This window comes from Nymphalis io, chromosome Z (assembly GCF_905147045.1).
Source record: "Nymphalis io chromosome Z, ilAglIoxx1.1, whole genome shotgun sequence".
In the NCBI taxonomy this organism is placed as follows: domain Eukaryota; kingdom Metazoa; phylum Arthropoda; class Insecta; order Lepidoptera; family Nymphalidae; genus Nymphalis; species Nymphalis io.
In genome coordinates this window covers 10463711-10477259 of record NC_065918.1, presented here as the reverse complement: position 1 = coordinate 10477259, position 13549 = coordinate 10463711, and the positions used below count along the sequence as shown (strand labels likewise).

Sequence of the window (13549 nt, the reverse complement as noted above, 5' to 3'; positions counted from 1 at the left end):
CATCGCTTACATCACCAATGCACCACCAACCTTGGGAACTAAGATGTTATGTCCCTTGTGCCTGTAATTACACTGGCTCACTCACCCTTCAAACCGGAACACAACAATACCAAGTACTGCTGTTTTGCGGTAGAATATCTGATGAGTGGGTGGTACCTACCCAGACGAGCTTGCACAAAGCTTTACCACCAGTAAATGTAATATGGTACTGGATTAGCATCCTCCTCAGAAGTTGAAATCTAAAATACTCAATTAAATTATTACTACAGAATGGTTGCCACATAGATTTCTGTGTTAACCTCTTGACTCGGAATGTAATAATATTATAAATTCATGAAGAATGTTTAATAATATTGTCGTTAGGAAATTATACAAAGGAGAACGAATAAATAAAAATAACATATGTACATATAACGAAGCACTTTATATATATTGGACTACATATTTATTTGTTTGCATTGTCTACGAACCGATATTTTTTATCGAAAATCGGGACTTTTTTTTTTAGCTGACGCTGGCAGCCCTTGCATGATAAATAATTTTAGGCTATGAATGATCAAAAACTGGAAAATCCTATTATCTTCAGGGTTTTAATGCAATATAAGGTTCCGTCATGCTATGGCATAAATAAACATCACTGAGAAACTATATTTAGGGACAAAATCGTCGTGATTACGTATTAGTAAAAACACACGCCGGCAATTTTCTTCTTGCTATCACTTGTCACTCTCTTGGGGTTCTCGTGTGTACGGGGTTCGTTCCACCAAGTTACCATTGGGCCGCGAAGAAGGTCGTGGAGGCAGGCCGCATAAGGGTCGGGTGGGTGTCGGCGCGAGTCATGCTACTCGACCCCAGACCACTGCACTGCTTTAAGTGCCTCGAGCGGGGGCACATGGAGGCAAAGTGTGACCGGGATGTCGAACGAAGCCGTCTATGTTTCCGCTGCGGTCAGCCCGGTCACAAGGCTCGGTAGTGCTCAACCGCCGTAGCCAGCTGTGTGGTCTGCACTGCGGCCAGCAAGCCAGCTGCCCATGCCGCCTGCAGCAAGTCGTGCCAGGGCGGGAAGGGCGCCGCACCGAAGAAGAAAGGGAAGGTGGCGAAAAGCCCGGTAGCCGCGTATCCACGCACAGAGGCGGAGTCGATGGAGACCGCGCAGTGATGGGCCTGCGCTGTCTCCAGGCCAATATCAACCACTCTGCCAGGGCTCAGGACCTCCTAGTCCAAAGCATGGCAGAGTGGCAGATCAACGTAGCGGTGGTATCGGAGCCCTACTTCGTTCCCTCGCGGGACGACTGGGTCTCCGACCACGAATAGGTCGTGGCCATCGTCGCCCCTGCGGTCGCTGGCGCTCTAGCCATCGAGGGTGTGGCCAGGGACAGGGGGTGCGTGCTGGCCGTCGTCGGCGGTGTTACGGTCGTCGCTGTCAATGCCTCGCCCAGTCGGAGTCTCGCCGAATTTGAGCAGATGCTGGTGGAGGTCGGGACTCTGATCGGGCAAGCAGCACCCGCACCGGTGTTGGTCACAGGGGACTTCAACGCCAAATCAACGGCTTGGGGTTCTCCTGTGGCTAATGCCCGGGGCGAGGTGCTGGAGGAGTGGGCGGTCTCGTTGGGGCTGGCGGTCCTCAACAGTGGGTCGGAGAGCACGTGCGTGCGGCAGCAGGGCAAATCGATCGTGGACGTTACGTTCGCGTCCAACGCCCTGGCCCGCCGTGCTCAAAATTGGAGGGTCGAGACTGGCGTGGAGATACTGTCAGATCACCGATATATTCGGTTCGATGTCTCTACAAAAGTAAAGACAATACTAAACCATCAAAGTTATCAACCGTCAGGGCAGATGTTACACTCTCAATAATCTCAGCGGCCCGGCCTTGTTTTTTATGTTACGGAACCTAAAGACATTACAAAACCAATCAAAGATACAATAATCTCAGCAGCCCGGACTTTACAAATACCAACAACTCAAACAAAACTAAACGAAGCTAGTCAACGAGATCAGCACATTTAAAATCTTTCACATGCCACTTTCCAAATACTTACCTTTTTCGTCTTCTAGTTCATAAAACTAAAGGAGATAATTTACGAATAACTTTACAACGCTCATATTTAGGAGCTAACTTAGCTGAAAAATAATTGGGAGCAGAACTTTGTTTGTATATCCGCTTCCAATCAAAATCACCAACCTTAAAACTAATATCCCTACGACGCTTATTATAATACTTAACATTTTTATCAAGGGATTTCTTCAACTCATTCTTAACACTAACAAAAACATCTTTTAAAGTACTTAACTTATCAAAATACTCACTACGCAAATCAAACGACAAACTCTCAAGTTCAGAAAAATCTGCATAAGCCTGACCATCAAAGATAGTATAGATCACGACCGTGAACTAACATAAAAGGAGTAAACGAAGTGACATCATTCACCGAAGTGTTCATTGCAAATTGGATTTTCGGTATATTAACATCCCACGTGCGATGATCAGTACCGACCAAAGAAGAAACGGCAGTCATAACAGTACGGTTATAACGCTCAACAGTATTGTACTGCGGACAATACACAGGGCCAAAATGAATGTGAGGAATATTATACTTAGACAGTAACGATTGTAATTCATTATCTACAAACTGCGAACCGTTATCAGCAATTGGGGTTTGGGGAATACCATGAACTAAGAAAACATGATCTTCAAGACGTTGTGCTATAACCTTGTCAGTAGCACGTCTCAAAGAAAAAAGTAAACAATACTTAGTAAAACAGCACACTACAACAAACAGATAAGTATATTGTTGTCGAGACATAGGCAGTGGACCAACTAAATCCATGCTGATACACTGAAAAGGACAAACCATAGCACTACCAAGCAAACCAGGTGTAGCTTGATTGGAACATTTATAAGCTTTACAAATTCCCCAACGTGACACATAATCAGATACATCCTGATACATGCCAGGCCAATAAAACCGAAGTTTAACTTTCTTATAAGTTTTTTTTATACCAGGATGAGCAGCTAAGGAAGAATCATGATTGAAACGAATAATATCTTCCCTAAACTCTTTCGGCACTACCTCCTTCCAATCAAAATCCACACCACTACTAAGAGAAGTTTTACTTTTAATATAACGATAAAGTTTATTATTATTTATTTGAAAATTAGGACAAGTTTGAGGACGCTCCTTACAACAAATAAAAATATTACTATACCAAGAATCTTTGGTAGAAATAGAAACAACACTAGAAACGGGAACAGAACGTGATAACATTATCAGAACCACGCGGTGCTCGATTACGAAATTATAAGGTGATAAACGACAACCCCAACGCTCTAAAGGACCAGTAGGGTTCTTTAAATTTAAAAACCACTTAAGGCTAGCATGGTCTGTAATAACTTTAAAAAGTTTACTGCCTTCCAAATAAGGTCTTAAATGTTCCACAACATGAAAGACTGCCAAAGCTTCACGTTCAGTAGCTAAATAATTTCGTTCCGGACTACTTAAAGATCTTGAAGAGGATCGCAGCTTAACCACCAATTAAAAACTCCGGCAGACTTTAAGAGTTATTTATTGTGACAAGTCAACAATGTTTACATTAGAGCGTACAGTAAAAATAGTTGAAATAATTAATTTATTAAAAATAAACAACAACAACAGCGCTTATATAGGCATTCCCCTCTCACGATGACCACCACGCGTGCTTGCCACTTTTGGGACCTCCTCCTAGGCGAAAACAAAAGCGATGCATGCGGCCATCTTGCTGGGGGTGTGGTCAAGCGTGTGACGTCGCTGCGAGGACAATAGATGCGCATGCGACCATATTGCCGAAGGGGCGTATCCATACGTGTGACGACATACATCAGACCACTGCAACATCACCTGATCAATGACGTAGTTGATCAGGTGATGTTTGTGCTGCGTTTAGACGCATTGTGCACTCGCCACAATCTACTACAATATACAATTGGATGTTCTTTGCCATCAATGTTTTGAGTCAACATACCACCTATACCAAACTCAGAAGCATCAGTATGAACAATAAAAGGTTGGGAAAAATTAGGACAAGCTAAGACAGGTGCAGTTGTGAAAGCATTCCAGGTGACCAATGAAATGGTAATGCATCTTTACGAGTAGATGTTAAAACATTAAGTGGACCCGCAATATTACTAAAATTTCTAATAAACCGTCTATAATATGAAGCTGTTCCAAGAAATCTCTCATATTTACGACAAGTAGGCGTTGGGAAATCTATAATTGACTTAATCTTTTCAGGATCAGTCCTTAAGCCTTGTTCATCAACTATGTAACCTAAATACTTTAATTGTTTACAAAAGAAACAACACTTTTTAAAATTAATGGTTAAATCTCATCATCATCATATTTGTCTTTTAAAACTTGTTTTAAAAGACAAATATGTTCCTCAAACGTCCAACTAATTACAATACTATCGTCTAAATAAATGAATAGCTTACCATGAAATTCTGGACCAAATAAACGATACATTAACCTTTGCTGAGTAGCGGGAGCAGAAGTTAAACCAAAACACATAACTTAAAATTAAAACAATCCACAATTCGGTACAGTGAAAGCTGTTTTTCTTTCGATTCAGAATCTAAAGGAATTTGCCAAAAACTAGATTTTAAATTAATAGATGAAAGGTAACGAGAATCACGCAAATTATCTAAAATATAAGTTATATAAAGCGTTTGGACTCTACTACCACTTACCATCAGGTAGAGTAGTCATTTGCCATCCCGGCGCATATAAAAAAAAAGTGAGTAAGCATCATGCTTAGAAACTGCATTTAATTTTCTACTATCTAAACAAAAGCGTAAGGTACCATCAGATTTAGGGGCCATGGTGATAGGATTATTCCACGGACTGTTACTCCTTTCTACAACATCCATAGCTAACATCTCATCTAATTGACGATTTAACTTTGCAAGATTCTCTGGTAACATTATATTATATCGTTGCTTGATGAGCGCAGCGTTTCCTGTATCAATCTTATGAGTACTAAAATGTGTCCTACCTAAACCCTTTTTCTCCGATGAAATATCTTCAAACATTTTATAAACTACGGGTCCGTTCACACAGACCGGCTCGGAGAGCATCGGCCTGCTTTTTTCTTTTCACACAGACCGGGTCGTATACGCTTGGAATTGGCCGGAGCGGAGCCGCCAACTATTTCACATCGACCGGCTGGAAGAGATCTGAAAGCAAAAGAATCTGAAAGAGCACGCAATCAGAGCCGATCGGCTGCGCGAGCGAGAAAGAGCACGCAAGCGGAGCCGGTCGGCTCCTTTTATTACTTCACACGAAGCGCGTTCAGGCATTTTTAATGACAAAAAAGGTGCAAATGCAAAAATAAACTTTACTACAATCACTCAAAACACTGTTTCCAACGTGATAAAAATCTGCTCTCCTCTCCGAGCCGGTCTGTGTGAACGGACCCTAAATCAGCTTTATTCTTCTGCTCTTCAGACAAAGACTCAAATGGGTGCAAGCAATTAACACAGCGAAATCTTGTGCAGCACCAAAAGAAACTAAACTCTCCTTCCTTAACAAAGCTAACACATCCGGCGTTATATTAAATAATTTCCAAAAATTTATACCAAAAACCAAATCAGATGATACTTCCGGTATCACATAAAATTTAACAATATGTGTCGATTGTTAACGGTAATAGGCAAAAACATATAACCAATAACAGTAGAATTAGAACCATTTGCTGTAACAATACACTGCAAATCATCCGACGAATGTATAGTAGCTAAACTAGAAAAATACTTAACTGCTCTACCTCCTACATTAGAAATTTCAGAACCAGAATCTAACAAGCCAGTAACAGATAAATTATAAATCTTTACTTTTAAATAAGTTCTTACACTGGAACCAGTACAATCCACAGAATTAAGGACTGTCGAAACTTTAGTTCGATAAGAATCAAAAAATAATTTTACCGTATTACACCACTCTTTCCAATCATCTATATTGAAATTAAGATGACAGCCCCCTTTACAAGTTTTTTGAAGTACTACTATTACTTTTAGGACAGGTCTTAATAGTCTTCCCTTTCTCTCCGCATCGAAAACAAACAAACTTAGAACGAGATTTACAATTAGATAAAGAATGCCCTTCCACACGAACCTTTATACGCTAAACCAGCACCAAACACCCTATCAGATACACGAGGCGGCTCAACAAACATATCTGCACGTTTTTTCGCATTTTCTAATTGAAGGCAATGCTCCTTCAGATCAGACCAAGTATTTATTTCCGGTAATCGACTGGTATAAAAAGGTCTTATATTATACTTGACTATATCGAGCTTTTCAACATCGGTGAGCGACTTTCTCAGACGCGAGAAATAATTTTGCATTATACTCAGATAAACCCCGTCATCAACTCCTTGAGACCTAGCACGAATCTCATCCAATAATTTCTTTTCAAAATCTGGCGACAAAAAATCTTTAAGTAGAGCTTCTTTCAACTCTGACCACGAAGTAACACTGGAACGAATTCCTATATACCACGCCAAACCACTATTTATAAACAAATCAATAGCTGAATTAAAAAGTTGATCAAAAGATATAAAGATATATATGATATGGTATACCACGAGCCTGACATAATTCCTCTACACGTTGAACAAAAGCAATAACACATGTTTTACCATTAAATTTTAAATTGAGTGAATTAACAGAACGACTACAAGAACAGTTAAATTGGGATGGAATCATATTTATAGTTTGAATACCAACATTTTTAGAATTACAACGTTCTGTAGTAGCCTCATCCATTGAGAACTGTTTATTTTCAACCTCCTGACTACCTTTGAAAATACTATATAATTTTTCAAATTTAATAGTTATTTTTTTAGCATAGAATCACATTCATTTTTTGTCAACTCATCTTTTTCACTAACTGGATTGATTCTACCCAAACGATGATAAATATGATTACCCAAAGCGTTATCTCTATTCAACATCTTAAGTTGTGGTGTGTTAAATTTGTAAAATTGAATAATTCTTTTAATTTTACAGAAATGATTTGCAACTCAGATGAAATATCACCATCAAAATCTACAATTTCATCTGTATGTGCTTCTTTAGAAAGCTTACAGATTTGTAAACGCAATTCATCTAGTGTCAGCTGGAACACCACAACGTATTTGTACCTCATAAACTAACTCCTACTACCTTACGTAATAAATTAAAATTAATTGGAGGATCCTCCATTTCAAAAAGTATTAAAGCGTATGATGCTATAGCTAAATGCAAGAATCAAAAGAGCAAAATTAAACTTAAATGACCAGAAGGCCGCAACGCTTAACAATAATATAACAATTAAATAAACTTAACCTTAAGCTGATGCTAGACACAAAAAATACATAATATTAGCAATATTGTAAAATAAGTATAAAAATAGAGTACATAATGCAATGCAGTTAAAGATGCCAACCACTCATCAAAGAAAAATATAGTTTAAAAATTTTCAAAAAAAAACAGAAACTAACTTATGACCAAAAATTTTTGAGAGCGAAAGTTTACAAAAATGCCAAAAATAAATAGTCAAAGGCCTCAAACGTTGGGCGCCAAAATTGTCACGGGGTTCGTTCCACCAAGTTACCGTTACATTAATAAAACTCATCATAAAGATTATAAAATTTTAATTATAAAATTTATAACATAAAAATCAGGGGGTGGGCCGTTGACAGTATCTGGTCAATTAAGTTAACATTAATACAATAAAATATTATAAGTGAGTTGGCATCGGTTAAAATTAAGTGATAGATATAAATAAATAAGTAAGCAGGATCGTGCAAACCCTGAAAGCAGTGTCACAATGAGTGAGCTAGCAAATAAAAACAGTGCGAAGCAGCAAATAGCACCAGCAGCAACAGCAGGCCACCGGACAAGCATCCTTCTCCTCCATAAAACAGCAGAGCCTCCAACAGCTCGAAATCAGCAACGATTCCTCGGTTGAGTCAAGCGAACAATATTATACTGCTTTGTAATGCAATATACAAAATACATATAAAATTAAAGAAAAATAAACACTCCCTGTGAACAAAACAACTTATTATCTATCTTGCATAAATACTAAGAAGGTCCTAAGAATGCCCTAGAAACAGGTACAAAGAAAAATAAGTTAATAAAACCAAGTAATAACCTAGACAATTGAGGTTATTAAAGTTAACTTTTAAAGTGTCAGAATATGGCAAATTATTGCTTATTTAGCAATAAAATAATATTAGAAAGCAAGAACTACATTTAAATTAATGGAACAAAGCTTTTAAGCAATTCGAATCACATTAGGATTCGACCCAGGTCACCTAGTACATTGACAAAGCCTATGTTCAGTTTTTGAACAAAATATTAAGAAATTGATATATACTATTGAATGTAATTTATGCATCAACTCACCTCAGGAGTGTTTAAATATGTAGAAATAAGGCAATATATGACTTGTATTGCACGCGGCACGGTTTTGTTACAGACTGCAATTAAATGAAGAATCGATTAAATACTACTCAAATAACAAATAATATGCCTCGACTAAACGAATACAATGTGTTTTACTTACGATTTGGTAACCCGAACCTCTCAAATAAGTTTTACAAAGTAGATGACGTAGGTAACCCTCCGTTAGTATAATTTTGTGTATAATCTGAAACGAATTTAAAAACCAATATACGAAATGTACAAACAATATACTCAATGCCAATAATCCACTATATTCAAGGAATATACTTACAAAAAGGAATATGTTTAATCGTTTAAAACTGACAGGCGTCGGTAAGCGACCGGCGCCTGCTCAACGATCCAAAGGACCCGAACATCGTAGTGCTGCCATCTCTCAAGCCGCACAGATAATAAATGTCGAAACAATGAATGCCGATTCGATAACCGTAATTTATTTTATAAACCGGTTAGATTAGGTAAAATAAATACAATATTTTAATAAAATTATAATATTGAAAAATTAAAATTTTTAGGGTTACACACTTTAACATGAAATAATACGCAATGCACCATTGTATAACCTTCGATATGATATAAGGATTGTTTCTCGGCCTTTTCACTGGATTTGAATCGTTTTCTTACATAAAAGTAAGCGAAAATTGAACAAAAAACACAATGAACGCACCAACCAAAACTAGTTACGCGATAAGGGACAGAAGATTTGGTAAGTCTATCTCTGTCTAAACTATTTGTAACGTAATTTTCGTTCTCTTTTGTGTAAGTGAGAAGGAAATCGTCATTGCGTCTATTAGTTTCTCTGTCTACAATAACGTTAAAAAGTTAGTTTTAATATTTTATTTTTAGGGCAGCGGAATGTGGACTGTGGGTTTCGTACTTTGAAAATACTTTATTAATATTATTAATTTATTTTTATTATTATGATATTTAGTAAAAGATAATGCTAAAAATAAAGATAATAAATGCCGTCGTCGCGTTTGGACTCTACTACCACTTACCATCAGGTGGAGTAGAGTCATTTGCCCTCTCGGCGAATATAAAAATAAAATTGGAATAATTTACTCCTGTTTATCCTATTGCTCATGTTCATGTTATAATTTCCAAACACACCACAGTAAAATTACTTTGGTTTTTGTATCCAGCTCACTTTGATACCTTTAAATAGATAGTAGAGTATTGGAAAAAGAAAAAAGCAAAAACGTTTTGCCGCCTTTTTTCAATTGTTTTACTATCTGTCAAAAAGAGATTAACGAAGAAATTCAATACATTTGTAAGTTTTATTACAAAAAAGGGAAAAATGCGACCCAAGTCGCGAAATAAATTTGTGACATCTGTAGACTAGGCCATATTTAAGGTTGTGTCAAAAAGAGTAAAGTACCATAAAATTGGTTTAAGCCCTTTAAGCGTTTTCAGTCCGGGTATTTTGAAGTTAAAGCTCTGGTCACTCATTACGGATTATATTGATGCCATTTTTGATAAAGTATATTAGTAGTTAGGACAAAGATGAAGAGGTTAGGTTGACCACAAAACAGTTTTGACCAACTTGGAAAGTCTGGCTATACTAAAAAGCTCGATATTTAAGTGTCACGAGCTCACTGAAAGAAACCTAAAGAATCGTGTACTCATTTGCATTTATGTATTGAAACCGAACTGTTTTTAAAAAGATTGATCACTGGTGATGAAAAATTAACTCGCAATAACATATGATGTGTGTATGGGTGGGTGGGATTGGAACGGCGTATTTTATTATAACCTTTCCTGCCGGGAAAAACTATCTATTTGAATCTCTACTGCTCACAGCTGATTAGACTCAAGGAACAAATAAAGAAAAAATGCCGAAATGATCAACATAAAGGGCTTAGTTATTCATGTAGATAGTGCCAGTACCACACACATCTTTAGCCACTCAGCAAACTAGAGGGCTTGCTTTCGAAGTGTTAATACATTCACCATATAGCCCTTTTTTTTAAAGACTGCATCTTCAGATGTTTTTCTCTTTGTTTTATTATTTAGGTAGTGGTAGGTTAACATCAAGAGAGGACTGTCAAAACTACTTGTCGCAGTTTTATTGTTAGAAGTCCCAAATTTCTACAACAATGGGTTAATGTCACTTTCTATGTCAGTAAGATGTTATAGCATATGTTTTATATTATAATCAAATCTAGAATTTCTATATGAAACATAAGAATATTTTTTTTTACAATTTTATTTCAATTTCATATTACAACATATCAAATACCTCACAAAAATGAAAATAAATTTCTTGTCACTGCACATCTTACGTATTACACAACTTCAAATAATGGATTTTATTTGGCTGCACCATGGCAGTTGATTTTTTTTGTAGGTGTCATAAATGTATTAATGTTTACGAAATCAAAAAAATCCGTAGTTGAGAACTAACTTTATCATGGAAAATAATATTGCACTCAGAAATGTATCAAGCACTAGTTAATTATTTGGATATTCATCATCACTTCATGGATCCTTAGAATTTTGTTTTTGATGTATCATAGAATTAAATTTAAAAAGTCATATTGTCATCATTATCGCTAGTGGATTATGTAGGGGTTAAATATATATGCTTTGATAAATAATTATTCGGACAAATAAAAAAGTAGTGTGTATGAAATTAATAATTCAATGTTGAAGATAAGGATCATTATATAATTTAAATAATAATATTGTATTCATGAATTATAATCTTGATTTTAAAAAAGTAAATTCATCACTTATTTGGGTCAGATACACCAACCTATTACAAAACATTTATTGTAAGATAATTTTATCTTTATGTACAGTATGATTGGCAGGTATATGCAATATCTATAATTAATACAACAGTACAGTAATAGCCTGTTAATGTCTCACTGCTGGACTAGGGCCGCCTCTCCCTTTTGAGGAGAAGGTTTGAAAAATTTATTGGTTCTTGCCCAGGTTTGAACCCTCAATTATCGGTTAAAATTTACGCATTCTAACAACTATATACATCTTGGCTTTAATTAATACAAAAAGTTTCGTTAATAATATTTAAATTCAAACATTAAAATAGTTAAGATAATATTTAACACAAAAATCGAAACACTGAACTGGTAGCTTAGTAAACAAATAAATTATTATAGTATGATTTAAAATATAATAATACCAATCAGAAAAGAAAATTTAATCTAAAAAACCTTTACATAGCAACAAATCTGTTAAATATGGCTTGAAATAAAATGAAAGCATATCCCTTTAAAGTTGAAAACATGACTCCAACAGTCATAAAAGTTTAAGTTATATGCAAGGTTATCTATAAAAAAAATATTTATTTTATAAACTGTTAGTTTTGTGGTTCGATAAACAATACCATCTTCTATTAAGTGCAAAATTAATAAGGACAAAAGGGGAAAATACAATGTTTAACTAAACAGTATTGTTTATAAATAAGGCTAACATAATATATTTACTTGCAAGTTTACAGTTCAGCTAATTGAAGACTGAATAGAAGGCACATATTTACTCAGTATCCAATCATAAAGTACCAAGTGGTTTATATCATTAATGGTCTATAATAATATTAATTTGACAAGATAAACTGGTTTTATTTCAGTTATCTCATATATACTAAGAGTATAATTTTATTATGAAAAACTAAAGATATAAGCAATATTATTTTATTAAAACCATGTTGCATTTAATAAATATAATGTATATAAATTAATATGATGAAAATAAAAAACATTATAACAAGTTATGTATTTATTTTGGAATATAAGATCTTTCAATTTTAATATCATCAACAGGACAATCATTTTTATCACACTCTACTAAACCTATTCTTTTCACAACTGCCATCCCACTTTGAACTCTTCCAAATATAGTATGTTTACCATCAAGCCACTGTGTTGGTGCTAAAGTTATAAAAAATTGAGACCCATTTGTATTTGGACCAGAATTAGCCATAGACAGTATACCGGCACCTGTATGCTTTAAATTAGAATTAAGTTCATCATCAAAGTGAGGTCCATATATTGATTGACCACCTTTACCAGTTCCTGTATGATCACCACCTTGAATCATAAAATCTCTTATGACTCTGTGAAATTTAGTGTTATTATAATAACCTCTTCTTACTAGTTCCATAAAGTTTCGGCATGTGAGAGGTGAATGTTTCCAGTACATTTCTACTGTGATGGTACCCATTCTGAAAGTATATTATGCATAAAATTACATAAAGAAGGTATACAAAATAACAAACACAATATTAACTCAGTAAATATTTAGGAATGTGGCGTTATTAAATATTTGAATTTAACATACGTTGTTTCCAGTACAGCAACTGGTGGTTGCCAGGATTTATCTGGGATTCCAGCGTTTGCATAGCCTAGCATGATTGGTAAAGTAAATACACGAAAGCGTTATGATTCAAAAAATCATTCAACATAAGAATATCACAAAACTCTTGTTACATTAATTCGAAACGTCGTGCAATAAGTAAAGTTTAAATTTAATATTATTTTAGTTGATATGTAAAAAGTGATTATTAATAAAATTGTAATTAAATATGATGAGCTTGTCAATGATGACCCAAGATAATAAAACGGAGTGGTATGTAGGTATGTATTCTATGTCTGTCACTTGTGGATAAAATAGAACAGATAACCACTAAGCCTTTCAATACAGAGTATATTTAAATTTATAAGTTGTATCTTAGATATTCTTTAAAAAATAATATACAGTTAGGAAAGGAACTCAATCAATAAAGTATTCAAATGACTAGGTCACCTTAATAACCGAAATAATTGATATATATCAATAGAATAACATATGATCCGATACGGCCGAAGGGCTTCATTGGATGATTGTCAATATAGATAGGCGGCATATATTAATAAATATACATAAATCATTATGTTTATAATCCCATAATATAATTTTAAATAAATGACAAAATGGAGGAAGTATACAACAATTGTACATCTTCGACTAGAATAATTCCTTTATATGATTTACTAATTATATTTTAATAAATAATTTTGGACCCAAGGTACTCTTTCACCATTAATTATAGCAAGTTACATTTTA

General features: G+C 35.2%; 1 protein-coding gene and 1 long non-coding RNA gene across 2 annotated transcripts; both read right to left on the bottom strand.

Moving 5' to 3' along the window:
* Positions 1-7669: 7669 nt before the first annotated feature.
* LOC126780801 (uncharacterized) lies at positions 7670-8827 on the bottom strand. The gene is made up of 4 exons (XR_007670538.1): positions 8757-8827; positions 8586-8669; positions 8426-8499; positions 7670-8062 (listed from the first exon to the last, which is right to left on the bottom strand). It is a non-coding gene; the product is annotated as an uncharacterized LOC126780801 (long non-coding RNA).
* A 3378-nt stretch (positions 8828-12205) lies between these two features.
* On the bottom strand, positions 12206-13087 carry LOC126780797 (peptidyl-prolyl cis-trans isomerase-like 1). Its single transcript, XM_050505510.1, has 2 exons — positions 12785-13087; positions 12206-12668 (listed from the first exon to the last, which is right to left on the bottom strand). The coding sequence occupies exons 1-2, from the start codon at positions 12853-12855 to the stop codon at positions 12224-12226; spliced, it is 516 nt and encodes a 171-aa protein (XP_050361467.1). The 5' UTR covers positions 12856-13087; the 3' UTR covers positions 12206-12223.
* Between the last annotated feature and the right edge of the window lie 462 nt (positions 13088-13549).

What these genes read in the sequence shown, in the direction of transcription:
- LOC126780797 (XM_050505510.1), bottom strand. Translation starts at nt 12,855, where the DNA reads ATGCTAGGCTATGCAAACGCTGGAATCCCAGATAAATCCTGGCAACCA. An exon ending in GTTGCTGTACTGGAAACAAC is followed by an intron (nt 12,669 to 12,784) that starts GTATGTTAAATT and finishes ATATACTTTCAG; the next exon opens with AATGGGTACCATCACAGTAG.